A 17,152-nucleotide genomic window follows, 5' to 3' on the forward strand; every position below is an offset into this window, starting at 1 on the left:
AACTATCAAGGAACTTCATGGTTTCTTAATTCTGTGGGGTTTTTTTGTGGTGAACCTTATGTGGCTTCAGCTGCCAGTGTAGCACAGCGATGGTAAAACTACAAGCTTTCCCCCCACCAACACACATACAGAACAGGAAAAGGTTTTACAAAGGTGTTTTATTTTGTAATTTTTAAAAAGTTAATTGGGATACAAATATACCATTATACTGATATATCAGTTGCTGATAAACTAATTAACTCAAAAAGCCCCCAGTGGTGAGGGAAGGAAAAAGCCTCTATAAGGGCAGGGAAAATGACTGCTGTGTGGGTAGGACTAGGAAAATCCATGGCAGCAGAGCAGGTTTGTGAAAGATTATCCCCCCCCCCAAAAAAAAAAAAAAAAGTAAAGGAGAACAGAGGTGGTGTACCACAGTGTTGTCAGGATGCTGGCAAAAATGACACTTCCCCAAAGTACCCAAACTGGAGCAAATCACCAGTGGGAAGCGGCCTCTTATGTATGTTGTAACACTTTAAAGAAGCTCTTAATGTTTCTCAGTAAAGGTTTTGTAGCAGATAGTATTGCTAATGAAACACACAAGCTTTCAGTATTGAAGAGTTAGTCATATTTTACAACTCATATATATTATTAATAAGCAGTGTTAACAATACAAAGTGCTTTCCAGTCTTGTTCTCATTCGTCTTGTAACAGTCCTGTGAGGTTATTGCTATTCCCATTTAACAAGTGTTGAAATAAGGATGTGAGATATTAATTTGCACATGACCACCCTGGGAATGTTGGCTCTATCCTAAACCACAGAAGCTTCCATATTTATGTGTATAATACGCATGAAGGGGGTTCTTCAAATTATACTCCACCCCTCATGATTTAACCCAGGGAGGTCCATAGGTTATAGGCTTGGGTTGGTCAGCAGGTTGAGATCCGAGGTTCAAATAAACCCAATATTTCCTCAGATTCATTTATTTACTTTAGAGAAAAGGGCTAGCGCACAAGATGGGCAAGAAGCGGAATGAACATTAGGCTATGGTTTCTATGCATGTTGGTCCTTCTTGGACTTCATTGATTTATTAATGTTTTGTTCTGTTCTAAAGCAAATCCATGTCATAATATTTAAAACTCTTCCACGGTGTTTGCACTTCTCAAATTTGCCTTGACTACACAATAGGGTTGTGTTTTGTTTGTTTGTTTTACTGGATCCAAGTTTCCTGGACCCGATGCTTTCCTGGCTGCCACACAGCAGCATAGGGACCATTGTTTTAAAAGTCTATGAGGACCTGATTAGACACAGGACTACAGCATTGGGGGTCTTGACTCCCAATACACTATTTTACTGATCTAAACTGGCCTTAGTGGAATACTACATGTGCCACTAGGCTTGCCAGCCCCCACGTACCAGCAGGGTATCCCCACCAGCTGGCCGTCAGAGGGAAGCCCTGTCCCAACAGCCACCATGTCCCTTTAAATCTGTGCAGGCTTAAAAGAAGCCTGCAAACTGCCTGTGTTTTGGACTGTATGTGTGCCTTTAAATCTGAGCAAGAGGTAAGCTGAATGGGTGGGGTGAGTAGGCAGAGTGATGTAGGTCTTTCCAGTGAGTTTGTGAAGCATGTGAAAAAGGAAGAGAAGTGAGCAGTCCTTCTGTTTATTTGAAGGGAAACTCTATCCCTTAGGTTGCTTTGCTTTCATTTTCCTGTTAGAAGAAGTTGGTTGAAATACTGGAGATGGTTACATTCAGCAGCTCCCGTCAGTAAATTGCCCCAGTGAGATCACAAAAGTGTGTGCATGCTGTGTTTATTTTGACTGCTTTGTGAGAGTATGTGTGTGCATGTTCACTTTCATTTGGTAGAAGTGCAGCTTCTGGGGGATGAGGAAATGAAGACTGTGTTCAGAACAGCACTGCTGTATTTTTACTTATTTATTTTAGGGAATGGGAAAGTCTCCTGGCTCCACCTTAAGGTCTCCTGGCTCCAGCCCGAAAGTCCCCAGATATTTTTTTGAGTTGGACCTGGCGATCCAATGCGCTGCTCCAAAATGGGCAGATAATTCCTCCTTGAGTGGTTTTGGCTCAGGGAAATAGTATGCAGAATAGGCAGAAGCCTCTCCTCTTGCCACACCTTCCCACCACACCCACCCAGCCATGCCACTGCAGACTTTTAGAATTACTTTCCTCACAGCTGCTGTGAGGCTGCAGGAGAAGTGAATCCTAGACCCAACTCATATTGGGTAGTTTGACCCATAGTATACCAGTAAAGGAAGTGCTATTAGGAGGCGGGGGGGGGGGGGGAAGAGGAGCGAAGGCATTCATAACTGTTAGAGCTATTGACTGATTTGCCCCAGTCCAGCTTCAAATTAAGCTTGAGACAGGGTTGGTTGGCTAGAGAAGCAGCCATTCAACAGGAAGGCAGACAGAGGAGGTTAATTATTGCTCCCTCACCTTGTGCTACAGCTTTTGCTTGCTGCCAAGGGAGACAGGATTTTGTTAGCTTAATTAAATGATGACTTACATCAGCAAATTTTAATATGCTTAAATAAACTAGTTAAACCCATGCTATTGCCTTGAGTCTTCATTTGGGGTACTGGGGAATTCTGGATTCTTCCAGGTTGATAACTCCTGCTACTGGTGGTGGTGGCAGTTGCAATATTCAGCCTGTTCTGGGGATGGGCAGAAGGGAACAAGGCATAATGAGAGAATGCAGGTCCAGCTGCTGCCCCAAGGAAGGACCCTCAACCAACCCCCCTATTCCAACCGTCTTTAGGTTCAACAGAACATAGATAAATATTCATTTATTAACAAAAATGTTTTATGGATCTCAATTGATTTCTTTTATATAATAACAATGAAAAACTCAGGTGGCCTTCTCTATAAGCCGTTATATCACTACCCAAGTCTTTACAAATTATGACTAAACAATTATTATGATACTCTCTCTGAAAGAGCAGCTGGACTTGACTAAAAAAAATAGATTATTTTGTAAGACCTAGAAATATTGTCAATGCATCAATGTTCTTTAACTTTTAAGAGGGATAAAAATCAAAGACTAATTTCTCACCTTTATAACAGTATAATTACTTTGCAGCTGTTCAATATATTTATCTCCCATATTCTCTACTGTGCTGAACAACAATTTTGAGAATAGCAAATAAAAGGTTCAGTTTCTTAAAAACAAAACAAAACCCAAACCCAGAAACTTAAAGTAACTACCTAAAATAAAAGACCATTGAGGTGATTCAATGCTGCTGGAGTTTTTGCACTGAATTCCCATGGCAGCTGAAGTTGCTGATCAATAACTGGTGCCATTGGCTGGGTCATCAGTAGTAACCTTGGCAATTAATGAACTTTTTAAGTGTCATGTACAAGGCAGAAAAAAAGGAAAAGGAAAGTTGCAGAATGCCTGATTTTGGAAAGGGAACAGAAAGGAGAGGAGAGAATTTGCTGAGCTGCAGTTTTTCTTCTTACACCTGAAACTTCTCACCAGTTGTAGAATTTAGTCTCAGGCCTATAGAGTTGGGGTACTCCTTTGTGCCAATCCCATTTTTAAATAAGGCATAAGAAGAGCACTTCTAGCTCTTGGTGAGCAACTTGCCACCTCATATGGACTAGCTAATCAGAAGGTATATGAGCTTTTCCCTGTTGTCTGAAGAAGATTTTTTATTGTGAATTGTCCCACTGACCTTCCCCAACAAGGAGTTGTTGAGAATTTCTGAGTTTGTGTAACTGTGTGATTGCTGAAAATTCTGAGTTTGTAGTTGCTGGGGAACTGCTGTTTGGTTTGAGTGGGCTGAAGGTGATTGTTGCTGATTGATTAGGAGTGGCTGTGTTCCTGGGGCAGACTGAGGCCCCACCCTCTTTGCATTATTAAGTTGCGCCTTGCCAGAGGCTGAGCACATTTCAGAGAGCTCAGAGAGAGAGCAGATAAGAAGTGCTATAAGGGTGAGGTTTGGCTTTCTAGACAGCTGGGGGAGTTGCTGAGAATTTCTGAGTTTGTGTGACTGTGTGATTGCTGAAAATTCTGAGTTTGTGGTTGCTGGGGAACTGCTGTTTGTTTGGTTTGAGTGGGCTGAAGGTGATTGTTGCTGATCGATTAGGAGTGGCTGTGTTCCTGGGGCAGACTGAGGCCCCAACTTCTTTGCATTATTAACCTGCACCTTGCCAGACATGCGAGCCTTTGGTGCGAGCCGAAGGGTGAAAGCTAAAGGGCTCTTGGCCTGTGGCTCTTGGCCTGGGGGCTGTGTAAGGACCAGCAACCCAGATCCCTATTTTCCTTGTGTTCCCAATAAGGTAAGTAGACCCTCCAGAAGGAGAGCCACATAAACAAACAGGATTTAAAAGGGGATTGTATATTCTTCAAAAGCTATCATGAAGGTAGAATGCCAGCAGGGGGGTAGGGGCTTTCCAGTGTTTTGCACTGTCACATGTATGACTATCTGCCCACAGGACAGAAGTCTTGGGTGTATGCTTGATGCAAGGAGCTCCATGTTGGCACCAACGATGTGGGGAAATGCAGTTGTGAGGTCCTGGAGGAAAACTTTTAGGTTGCTTGGCAGGAGACTTAAGGCCAGGACCTCCAAGGTAGCCTTCTCAGAAGTGCTACCTATTCCACATGCAGGGCAGGAGAGACAGGCACAAATTAGAAGTCTCAATGTGTGGCTGAGACGATGGTGTAGGGAGGAAGGGTTTAAGTTTGTTAGGCACTGGGATGCTTTCTGGAACAAGCGAGAGCTGTACAAAAGAGACAGTCTCTACTTGTCCCCAGATGGTACCAAGCTGCTGGCGTTTAAAAGCAAAAAGGTGGCAGAGCAGTTTTTAAACTAAATCTTGGGGGAAAGCCAACAGGAGATAAAATATCTCTGGTTCGGGAGGACTCATCTCAAAGAGATGAAGGGTTTGTTGTTACTTTTCTACCAGTTAATGGATCAGAGTTGTCCACTGAGATGGTGACAAACAGTATGGAGTATCTGCCAAAGTCTGGAGGCAGCAGGAGGAAGGTTGCGGGCCTAGCTTGCTTGGGAAATTATAGATGTTTGTATACAAATGCTAGAAGTGTTCAAAGTAAAATTGGTGAGTGGGAATTTTTAGGGTTGGGGGAAACATAGACATTGTGGGAATTTCAGAAACTTGGTGGAATGAAGAGAATCAGTGGGACACAGTGATTCCTGGATATAAGTTATATCGGAATGATAGGGAGGGAAGGGTTGGAGGTGGGGTGGCTCTGTATGTCAGAGAGGGTATACAGTCCAGTAAGACTGAGGTCAAAGAATTAGATTCCCTTATAGAAATGCTTTGGGTCGAAATAGAGGACCCAAAAGGAAATTTAACTATGAGAGTTTGTTGTCGCCCACCAAATCAAAAGATAGAGGACTATTATAATATGATGGAAGGATTAACGATAGCGGCTAAACGTAAAAATTGTGTCGTAATCGGTGTTTTTAACTACCCGCAGATAGATTGGGTCAATATGTGTTCTGGTCGAGAGAAAGAGATTGAGTTTCTAGATGCTCTCAATGACTTTGCTATGGAGCAGATGGTCACAGAACCTACCAGGGGTGGGGCGATCCTGGATTTGGTCCTAAGTAATGCCCAAGACTTGGTGAGAGATGTAAAAGTGATCGCACCACTTGGAAGCAGTGACCATAACGTTATTGATTTCACCATTTGTATAAATAGAGAGTTGCCCCAAAAGACCAGCACAACCACGTCTAACTTTAAAGCCAGTTTGGTATAGTGGTTAAGTGTGCGGACTCTTATCTGGGAGAACCGGGTTTGATTCCCCACTCCTCCACTTTCACCTGCTAGCATGGCCTTGGGTCAGCCATAGCTCTGACAGAGGTTATCCTTGAAAGGGCAGCTTCTGGGAGAGCCCTCTCCAGCCCCACCCACCTCACAGGGTGTCTGTTGTGGGGGAGGAAGGTAAAGGAGATTGTGAGCCGCTCTGAGACTCTTTGGAGTGGAGGGCGGGATATAAATCCAATATCTTCATCTTCTTCTTAAAGGGGGTAAATTCTCTGAGATGAGGAGGCATGTGAAGAGGAAACTGAAAGGAAAGGTGAATACAGTCAAAACCCTTGGGGAAGCTTGGAGGCTATTTAAAACTACAATCCTAGAAGCTCAGATAAAATATATACCAAAAGTTAGGAAAGGCACAAACTGGTATAAGAGAAGGTCTGCATGGTTAATAAACAAAGTAATGGAAGCTGTAAAAGGTAAGAAGGACTCCTTTAAGCAGTGGAAAGCTAGTCCAAGTGAGATTAATAAAAGGGAACACAGGCTGTGGCAAATCAAATGCAAGACTGTGATCAGGCAGGCAAAAAGGGACTATGAGGAGCATATTGCAAAAAACATAAAGAACAACAATAAAATTTTCTTCAAATATATTAGAAGTAGGAAGCCAGCCAGGGGGGCAATGGGGCCCTTGGATGACCAAGGGGTCAAAGGATTACTGAAGAAGGATAGGGAAATGGCTGAAAAGCTAAATGCATTTTTTGCCTCAATTTTGGAAGAGGTGTTGAAAGACCTGAGTCAAATTGAGGTGACAAGAGAGGTGGTCCTACAACTGATTGACGAATTAAAAACTAATAAGTCACCAGGTCTGGATGACATACATCCAAGAGTTCTGAAGGAACTCAAAGGTGAACTTGTGAATCTCCGGACAAAAATATGTAATCTTTCATTGAAATCTGCCTCTGTTCCTGAGGACTGGAAGGTAGCAAATGTCACCCCCATCTTTAAAAAGGGTGTAAGCAGTGAAGTGGCCAAGTTTGCAGATGACACTAAATTGTTCAGGGTGGTGAAAACCAGAGAGGATTGTGAGGCACTCCAAAGGTATCTGTTGAGGCTGGGTGAGTGGGCATCAACTTGGCAGATGAGGTTCAATGTGGCCAAGTGAAAAGTAATGCACATTGGAGCCAAGAATCCCAGCTTCAAATACAAGTTGATGCATTGTGAACTTGCAGAGACTGACCAAGAGAGAGATCTTGGGGTTGTGGTAGATAACTCACTGAAAATGCCAAGACAGTGTGCGATTGCAATAAAAAAGGCCAACGCCATGTTGGGAATTATTAGGAAGGGAATTGAAAACAACTCAATCGGTATCATAATGCCTCTGTATAAATCGATGGTGCGGTCTCATTTGGAATACTGTGTACAATTCTGGTCACCGCACCTCAAAAAGGGTATTATAGCATTGGAAAAAGTGCAGAAAAGGGCAACTAGAATGATTAAAGGGTTGGAACACTTTTCCTATGAAGAAAGGTTAAAACGTTGGGGGCTCTTTAGCTTGGGGAAACATCAACTGCAGGGTGACAAGATAGAGGTGTACAAGATTATGCATGGGATGGAGAAAGTAGAGAAAGAAGTCCTTTTCTCCCTTTCTCACAATACAAGACAGACAGTTGCTTACCTGTAACTGAAGAACTTCGAGTGGTCATCTGTGCGTTCACATTCATGGGATAGAGCGCCTGTGCCAATCCCCAAATCGGTATCTGAAATGCCCGGGATTTTTCCACGCTCGGCGCCAATGGGCATGCACAGGCATCCCAGTACGCATGCTCACCGCATCGCCGTGAGTTCCCCAACATGACGTGCTGATGTGATGGCAACCAAAAATGCAGTCTTCCATGACAAGAGCTGCAAAGAGCACGTGGCCATCAGCTCGAAGGGGCGACGAGTTAGTTTGTCCAGCACTAAAGTCAAGTCCCACAACTGTGGGGGCGATCTTGATGGTGGGTGCAGCCTAAACAACCCCTTCAAAAAAATTTTGGACTGAGGGTGTGCGAAAACGGAGTACCCCTCCACCGGATCATGGAAGGCAGATATTGCCGCCAAATAAACTTTGATGGAGGAGAAAACCAGGCCCGCATCCACTAGGGACAACAAAATATCAAAAAATTGCCAACAACCCCACCCTGCTAGGTGAGACCAACGGGTCAACTAAAAACTTAGTAAATCTCTGCCACTTCCTGTCATAGGAAGCACGGGTGGACAGTTTTCTGCTGTTCATCAGGACATGCTGGACCCTGTCAGAGAACCCTACTGGTTGATGAACCACGCTGTCAGCTTCAGATGGGGCACGTTGTGATGGAATACATGCCCACCCTGAGCTGACAGAAGGTCCGGTTCTGCCGGGAACTCCAACAGCTGCTGCAGGGCAGAGGACACCAGCAGCCACTGTGGGGACAGCCATGGCAGCAGAGGATGCCAGCTGCTGCTCTGAGCCCAGCTGTGGTGCAAGAAAACAGCAGCCCAAGAATAAGTGGTGTAACCCGGAGGTGAACCAGGCTTGGCAGTGAGGGAAGGAGAAAATCAGGTGTGGAAAATTGGCAGCAATGGGGGGGGCTACAGTCTTCCCCGCCACTAAGGGACGGAAAGAGCATAGGGCAAAGTGAACTGCCAGCAGTTCCAGGTAGTTTATGTGGAACTGAGTCAGTTTTGGTGGCCACTGGCCCCCCACACACAGGAATTGCCCCCCCCATATCATGAGTCCTCACTTGTTTAATCTAAATTCTACATCCTATTTCTCTGAACTTCAGTCGATCAGCTAGCTCTCAAATGCGTATAATTAAAGAAGCTTGGAGAAAACAATTTACTGTTGGAGTCTTCTTCTGCCTTTGCTGCAGGCCTGGAGTGGCTGCTTACATCCATTGCTGGGCCAGTCTGGAGCAACTCCGTTCTGCTGTAGTCAAATTTATTTAAGGGAGATATAACCCTCCAATATATTTTATATTTGATTTCAGGTTTTTCCATAGAAAAATCTGTTCAGCGTTGGTGTGAGCCCAATCCATGGATTTAGGCATCTGCAGATGGGGGCTGCACACCACTATTAGTATATAAATAAAGCAAAGTGAGCATTTGGTAGTATTCTATTATAGGGGTGGCCAACGGTAGCTCTCCAGATGTTTTTTGCCTACAACTCCCATCAGCCCCAGCCAGCATGGCCAATGGCTGGGGCTGATGGGAGTTATAGGCAAAAAACATCTGGAGAGCTACCGTTGGCCACCTCTGTTCTATTAAATTCATTTTTCTGTCTTTGATAAGGTACGTGTCTTGAAAGATGTTTGCACAGATGTCTGTGCAAATCTTTTCTGTCTTTAATAATATTTCCCTTCCTCCTGCTACAGCTTCTGAATGGAGAGGGGCTACATGAGAAGCTACATTTCACTGGATCAAGGTCATTAGGGGTAGTCCAGCCAGCAGTATTTCTGAACCTGTGTGTTTGCATCAGACTAAACACTCACACTAACTTTGCACAAAATCATGTTTATGTTGTTTTCTTCATATAGCATGAAGTGGCCTTGCAGCTGACTGTCTGCTTCTTTCAAAAGTGCAAGTGTCCCCTGCAGTTTAAGATTAACTGGACATCAATATACTACCCGTGAAAAGAGCAATGTGATGTTCTATTGTAACTGTCCTGTATTATTGATTTCCCCATAGTGTGTCTTCTGCAGCAAAAGACTCATCAGCTGTTTCACCAACATAGAGTTCTCTAATGCTAACATTTGAAACTTTTCTGTGGATCTAAGAAACTTTTCTTATAGGAAAGCAGTCTCTTCCCATGCAGACATTTTTTGCATGTGTATGTATCTTCCTTGCAGGAAAGGGGTTTGTGCATTCCTAAAATACAGTCCTCTTTCCCATTTCAAAATGGAATGCTAGCCATTCATGCATTTGTGTATTTATTTATTCATTATTTATATATTCCTAACAGATCTTGAAAATTTCAAAACCAGAACAAGAAGCACAGTATCAGTCCGGCAAGGGCAAGGAATGGTGTTGCTATGCGGTCCACCACCACATTCTGGAGGTAAGTAATATAAATGACACCAGTTGTAAAACCTAAATTTCTTGCTTTTGGAAAGCAGACAAATAAAGTAGACCTTTGTGGTAATGAAGTGCAGAAAAGCACCTTTAAGATTATTGGAGTTTATATAGAATTCACAATGCCTTGATCATGCTTACTGGATGCTTAAGCTGCGACATTAAATTATGCCATCCTGATTAAATCATTCCATCTGTTTGTCATAAATACAAATACTTGTTTTTCTGAGGATACTCTGTAATAACATCTTGTCCAGATTTCTGGTCTCATATGCAGTGTTCCCTTTAAGCTGAGTTAGTGTGAGCTAGCTCACAGATTTTTAGCCTCCAGCTCACACATTTTTGTCTAGCTCAGGAAGGATGACCCCAGAGCACAATAATTGATGCAGTAGCTCACAACTTTAATTCCAGTAGCTCACAAAGCAGAATTTTTGCTCACAAGACTGCAATTTAGAGGGAACATTGCTCATATGTAACATTTGTATCATCTGCTTCAAGATAATACTGTAAAGCAAGAACAAATATTTTTCTGTTCCTGTATCTAATCACCCAACTGCTCAACAAAACCCATCTTTTTTTAGAGTTGCCAGCTCCTGGTTGGTAAATTCCTAGAAATTTGGGGGTGGAGTCTGGGGAGGGGAGAATTTGGGAGAGTTTAGAGAAGGGGGACCCTCAGCAAGGTATATTGCCATAGAGTCCACCTTCCAAAGCAGCCATTTTCTCCAAGATAATTGATCTCTATGGTCTGAAAATCAGTTGTAATTCCAAAAGATTTCCAGGCTCCAACTGGAGGTTGGCACTTGGCAGCCCTATTTAGTATATATAGTAAAAGTGACAGTATCACTAGATTTGAATGGATCAATACTTCAAGCACTGCCTTCTCTCTGTTTTTCCATCACATCCATGTGCTCTTTGGAGTATATCCTTCATGCTCTGAATTTGAATAATAAGTACACAGGAAAAGGCCACAGCAGTGGCTTTCCCATGGATAACCATCAACGCATGGTCCCAAGTACATTCCAGGAGTGTTAGAAAGCTTTACAGTTTGACCTGGCATTCAGCAATATTTGTACTTAATATCTGTCCAATTTATGTTTTAATTGAACGTTCTATTTCCACTTTTAAAATCTTTTTGCATGTATGCATGACTACATTCTTGAATGAAAATCTGTTTATGTTTTATTTTAAGATAAATCATAAGTTTTTTTTAAACGTTGAACTATTCCTCCCTCTTTAATCCATGAAAAGGATAGTCTATTAATAGAAGTAACCTTTCAGAATCAGTTCATATACTGAAATCATACCAGGTCCTTCAAGATTGTAAGTAAACTATTTAAATAAAAGGATTTTCTGGGGAACCAGTCTATGCATTGTGTAAAATGATTCATTGTCCTCTGGGGACATGGACTGTCTATCAAAACCTGTTCTGTAACTGGAGCCAACTTCATTGATGCTGCTGCTCAGAAAATGAAGTTAACAAGAAAGTTGCATTAGCAACATTCACAAAGTCAATGTTTGCTTGGTGGCAGATGGCAGAATCAGTAGACAAACAAAATGATCAAGTTTCAATGAGAATTTTTGACAACAACAATTATAGTGAATACTGTTTTCTGTGTTTGTCTAAAAGGTGATGCTGTCATTATGTTAAAGCATAGTTCTGAAAGATCCATATCAGTATCACAAATAATCTCATGGAAATGTTATAAGTAGCTTGATAGAACTTCAGCAGCAACTGCTGCTTTAAATTGCTCCATTTGGAGGTTGTATCCATAGGGCATGGTAGCTAGTGATCATAGCACAGCAAATTTATATTGAAAATAGCTCCTGACCCAGGGTTAGACCTGAATGTGACAAAAAACAAATCCTCCATTGTATTATTCAGCTTTTTTTTAAGTGATGCAGAAAGCTCTGTGCTTGATTGGAACCATGGTAACGGAGGAGGAAGTATTTATTACAGTACATTTGACTGTATCCAAGCCCCCTCTCCCCCAAAAAAAGGTTTTATACTTTTTTGCTCAGCTGAATACAGATCAGGGTCTATTTTTGACTATTCAATATAGCCATTCCTGAAAATATTTGGGATTATCTGGAAATGCTGAATAGCCACAATTAAATGGCATTTAAAGGGACCCAAACTCTTTAAATACCTTTCACCCCTCCACTGGAAACAATGGAGGATGCAGGCAGTCACCTTCTTTGGGGACTTGAAAATTGTGTACCTCTACTTAAAAAAAAATAGACCCCTAGATGAATTCTCCATTATACCCCTCAGGGACCATTGAGTATAATGGAGTATTGAGTATATCTATAGAGTATAATGGAGCCAGAAAAAATTTGGATTCCCATACCAGTATCGAGATTCAGGATAGCAGGAAATTCTGATGCTTTTGGGGTCCAATATACCTAAACCTGAATAATTTTTGCACACCTCTAGGATTTATTTTATCCATAATGTTTCACCAATACAAAGTTCATTCTTACAGTGCCATTTTTAAGTAGAAGTAAAACAGGAAACATTTAATGTTGCTGCTTCAATCAGATTTGAAGTCTGTACGTATGTGTCTATGTCTGTATGGGCCTTGTGTTTTGTTTTACTTAGGTGTCTGGTACCATTTCTAGTGATTGATTGACAGATGCTGATCACTTACAGCTGATCCTAGTCAGTTGAGTAACTCTGCATATCATTGCACCCTTAGTTTTGTGAAGTTCTGCTAGTTATAGATACCTAACACAGTCAAGTGCTAAAAATATAATTAATGATCCTTCTAATTTTTCAACCTAATTATTATTAGGCTCCATTGTAAGGCTGATGACAGCCAATGCACTGTGTTGCAACATCAGCAGAAAGGTGTACCAAATAATTTTCATTGTTCTAGTGCATTATGATTAACAACCAATCATTTTGCTGGCATTCAGTTAAAGCCTGTAGCATTCCACAAATAACTTCACCTACTTGAGTCATACCTCATATTAATAGCTATAATTTTGTTGGATTTCTTGTGGTTATATGAAGAATTTCTCATTGCAACTGCGGCTAATCAGGTAAGGATTGTACAACCTGAGTCTACAATTTTCAAGGGGAGGTATACTTAAAATAAATGCTAGCAAATGATTAAATTGCATAGAAATACACAAAAGCTTCTTAGATCTGCAATTCTCACTTGAACCTGGGTCCAACAGGCCCCACACTGGATTTTGTTTTCAAGAACATTTTTAATTTGTTACTGCAAAGTTTTTAAATTGTACACATGTGTCAACTGTAAACTGCTAAAGAGTAGGAGGCCTGGGAAAGAACTCTGCATGTGCTTCTTCCAATCCAAGATAGCTTCACTTGTATATTGAAGTTGAATGTTGTGCATCTTATTTTTATTTAGGTCAACTTGGTGTTGTCATCAGGGTTGCAAATAGATCTTTGATTTGCTTGTGAGGGAGATTTCAGGTTCAGTCTCTAAAACGTCAACTTTCATGAAACAAACAAAAACTGCAGGTAGCCATGTTGATCCATTCAGAAAAATTCCAAACAGCAACAACAACAATAGTATTTTTATTTGAACCAACTAAAAGTCCTGAAGTAATGACCCAACTTTTAGATTTCACAAAAGTGCCCTTCACTCTTAAACAAAAAGGGGATGAGATAGAGGAGAAGGGGAATAGATGTTGCTGGTTCATTGAACCCCATTTACAGATGTTTTTTAATGCAAGAAGAATTTAACCTGGGGAAGAACTATCAACATTTTAATTATAGGAAGTATGGACTGATGCATCTGGGGAAGTGCCTGAGGGTATAATATATGCAGGCCCAGTTCGAAGCATTTTGCCTTCTCAAGTAATGCAGGCTTGGAAGGTTAAAACATATACAAGCCACACTCATCACTTCCAGCTCCTGTGCAGCTGCCAACTGAGAGCAAGATGAGTTCCTGTCAGGGGGCAGCCATTTTGGTTTAGGCATTAGAATGTTGTACAGAGATCTGGGTGACTCACATTCAAATCCCTAGTCTGCTATGAAGTTTGCTTGGGTGATTGGACACTCTCAGCCTAATCTACTCTACAGCATTTTTAAAAATGATATAATGGGTGTGGTCAGATGGGCAGGTTGCCATGACAGTATCTCAGCTTTAAATAAATCACATTAGTTTGGGAAGTTTATGTTAATTAGACGAAATGCCCTAAGCCAGCATCATAGCACTGCAGGCCTTTAGTTGGTCGTCCACATTGCTAATGTGCCATAACCATGGACCTGCAGCTGGGTTGGGGGGGGGGAGGTTCTAATTCCACACATGCTCCTGGCCAGTTCTATGGGGGCACTGGTCAAAGTGGGGTTGGGGAAAGAATGCACTGGAAACTGCTTATGTATGTCCATGGTGCACCAGAGCAATCAGATGGCCAGAAGCAACCATGGAAGCGCTTCATCGGGGAAGTCACCCAAATTTGCTGGTGGCTATTTAATCCACATGAGAGAGTTTTTTTAGTGTGAGGTAAGGACTAGTGGCGCATGGGAACCAGATGTGCACATGTGATCCATTTAATCTGGAGGGGAAGGGTGGCTATGTTGGGCTAAACTGTTCACATGATTGCACCCAATGAGAAGGGGAAACCACGTAGAAGAAGAAGAAGATATTGGATTTATATCCCACCCTCCTAGGGTGACCATAATGTCTGAAGGCCAGCCAGGGACACCTTGGGGGGGAAGGGGGGGCAGGGGTGCGCGCGCCGCCGGAAACAGGAAGTGACGTCATGCCACCGCCGGAAACAGGAAGTGACACCACTTCCTGTGACATCATTTCCCCGCGTCACCTGCCGGAAATGGGAAGTGACGTCACTTCCGCTGACGTCACTTCCGGTGATGTCATGCCACCGCCGGAAACAGGAAGTGACACCACTTCCTGTGACATCATTTCCCCGCGTCACCTGCCGGAAACGGGAAGTGACATCACCTCCTGTGACATCACTTCCGGTGATGTCATGCCACCACCGGAAACAGGAAGTGACACCACTTCCTGTGACATCATTTCCCCCGCGTCACCTGCCGGAAACGGGAAGTGACATCACCTCCTGTGACATCACTTCCCCCAAATGACATCATTTCCCCCAAATGCCACTGCTGGAAACAGGAAGTGACTTCACAGCACTTCCTGTGACGTCCCCAAAAATCCAACCAATATCACCGCCGGAAACAATTTTGTTCTCAAATCCTGTATATACTTCATCAGTATATGGGATAAGGCACTTTCTCAACTGTGCTGCATAATGCAGCCTATTTATTTTGTCCTGTTTGCTCTGTTGGCTCTATCTGCGCCACCTTCATCACTTTCGGGGTGTGGATCCCCCAGTGGGGTGTTCTCCCGACTCCCTCCGCCGGCTGTTTCTGATAGCCCTGCGCCCCCTCTTTCATTTGATATGTGTCCCGTGTGGGTGCCACCCTCCCGCCGGGAGATGCCGCAAAATGAGCCCCCTTGAGGCTTATGGCGGCAGGGCTCGGGGGAAGCGAGCTAGACTGCTGTTCTTTTGAGGGGTTATAGAGTGTTTCGAGCCCGTCCCTGTGGCATCGGTCCCATCATTGTGGGACCCAGGGGGCCGGCGCAGCGGCCCGCCGAAGCAGCCTGTCACTAATAACACAGGTCGAGATGCAGGACAGGAACCAGGAAGTGACCGACAGGCTGCGGAGAGGCCTTCGCTGGTCGGCGCTGGTCCCGGAAGGCCCTCCAGAGTCTCTGGAAGGCCTTCCGGGACCAGCGCCGGCTGCTCCGCGGCCTCTCCGCGGCCTCCGCTGGTCGCTGGAGGCCCTCCAGAGTCTCTGGAGGGCCTCCAGCGGAGGCCGTGGAGAGGCCTTCGCTGGTCGGCGCTGGTCCCGGAAGGCCCTCCAGAGTCTCTGGAAGGCCTTCCGGGACCAGCGCCGGCTGCTCCGCGGCCTCTCCGCGGCCTCCGCTGGTCGCTGGAGGCCCTCCAGAGTCTCTGGAGGGCTTCCAGCGACCAGCGGAGGCCGCGGAGAGGCCTCCGCCACCGCTGCCAGGCCCCACGCGCGGGCGGGGTAGGCGGCGAGTGAGGGAGGGAGCGTCCCTGCGCGTGTGCAGGGGCCCTGCGCACGCGCAGGGACGCTCCCTCCCTCACTCGCCACCTTCCCCGCCGGCGCCCGCGGCCCACCGCCCCCCGGGGCTGGCTAAACCGGGACCTCTAAATGGTCCCGGTATAGCCAGCCCAGGAGGCGGGAATAGGGGGCCAGAACCGGGACATTCCCGGGCGCCTGGGACGGTCTGGCCACCCTACGCCCTCCACTCCGAAGAGTCTCAGAGCGGTTCACAATCTCCTTTACCTTCCTCCCCCACAACAGACACCCTGTGAGGTGGGTGGGGCTGAGAGGACTCTCCCAGCAGCTGCCCTTTCAAGTACAACCTCTGCCAGAGCTATGGCTGACCCAAGGCCATTCTAGCAGGTGCAAGTGGAGGAGTGGGGAATCAATCTGGGTTCTCCAGATGTACACTGGGCTAATCTTCTTGGAGTCAGAGCAGGACAGAGAGACTGGCCCAAACCCATCCAGGACATCAGAGGCTAGGTGAGATAGTACAGCAATCACACTAGGTTTTGTATATTATTTTCTTTTCTGAACTAGTTTAGTGTAATAAGAATAATTGTTTCCATTCTGTTGTACATATGCAAATAACTTGCTTTGCATTGACACCATCACTTCTGCATATGGAGTGTTAATGCATGTCCTGAGAGAATTCTAAGAAATACATCAATTATTGAACCAACTAGCAAGTAGTCAGAATTTAGTATATAGAACACTTGAGCAAGCATTTATGTGGTATTTTATATGAGGCCAGGACACCATGGAATTCAGAGGCATCCAGAGTTCCATTGTATAAAGTATTAAGTTTTATCCTCAGAGGCAGTGTCACATTTATAAACAAACAGTAACATGGTCTGTTATCACATATTGTTAGAATATATGTGTACCCTATAGAGGTGCCTGTGAATGTGGCCCATAGTCATAGACAGTGTTCCCTGTAAGCTGATTTAGTGTGAGCAAGTTCACAGATTTTTAGCCTCCAGCTCACACATTTTTGTCTTAGCTCAGGAAGGATGATCCCAGAGCACATTAATTTATGCAGTAGCTCACAACTTTAATGCTAGTAACTCTACTTTAATAACAGTAGCTCACAAAGTAGGATTTTTGCTCACAAGACTCTGAAGCTTAGAGGAAACATTTTAAAAGGTAAAGGTAGTTCCCTGTGCAAGCACCAGTTGTTTTCGACTCTGGGGTGACGTTGCTTTCACAGTGTTTTCACAGCAGACTTTTTACGGGGTGGTTTGCCATTGCCTTCCGCAGTCATCTACACTCCCCCC

The 17,152-nt window shown here is 44.1% G+C and overlaps 1 protein-coding gene across 3 annotated transcripts in view; it reads left to right on the top strand.

Annotated features, from left to right (window-relative positions):
* LOC132572476 (contactin-4) overlaps positions 1 to 17,152 on the top strand; it is a 706,005-nt gene that overhangs the window by 360,979 nt on the left and 327,874 nt on the right. For all 3 annotated transcript variants that reach the window (XM_060239572.1, XM_060239573.1, XM_060239570.1), the window contains exon 5: positions 9,699 to 9,794. In XM_060239572.1, coding sequence (XP_060095555.1) covers positions 9,699 to 9,794 — 96 coding nt within the window. The remainder of the gene's footprint in view (positions 1 to 9,698; positions 9,795 to 17,152) is intronic.

The sequence above is a fragment of the Heteronotia binoei genome, chromosome 5 (genome assembly GCF_032191835.1).
Source record: "Heteronotia binoei isolate CCM8104 ecotype False Entrance Well chromosome 5, APGP_CSIRO_Hbin_v1, whole genome shotgun sequence".
Classification (NCBI taxonomy): domain Eukaryota; kingdom Metazoa; phylum Chordata; class Lepidosauria; order Squamata; family Gekkonidae; genus Heteronotia; species Heteronotia binoei.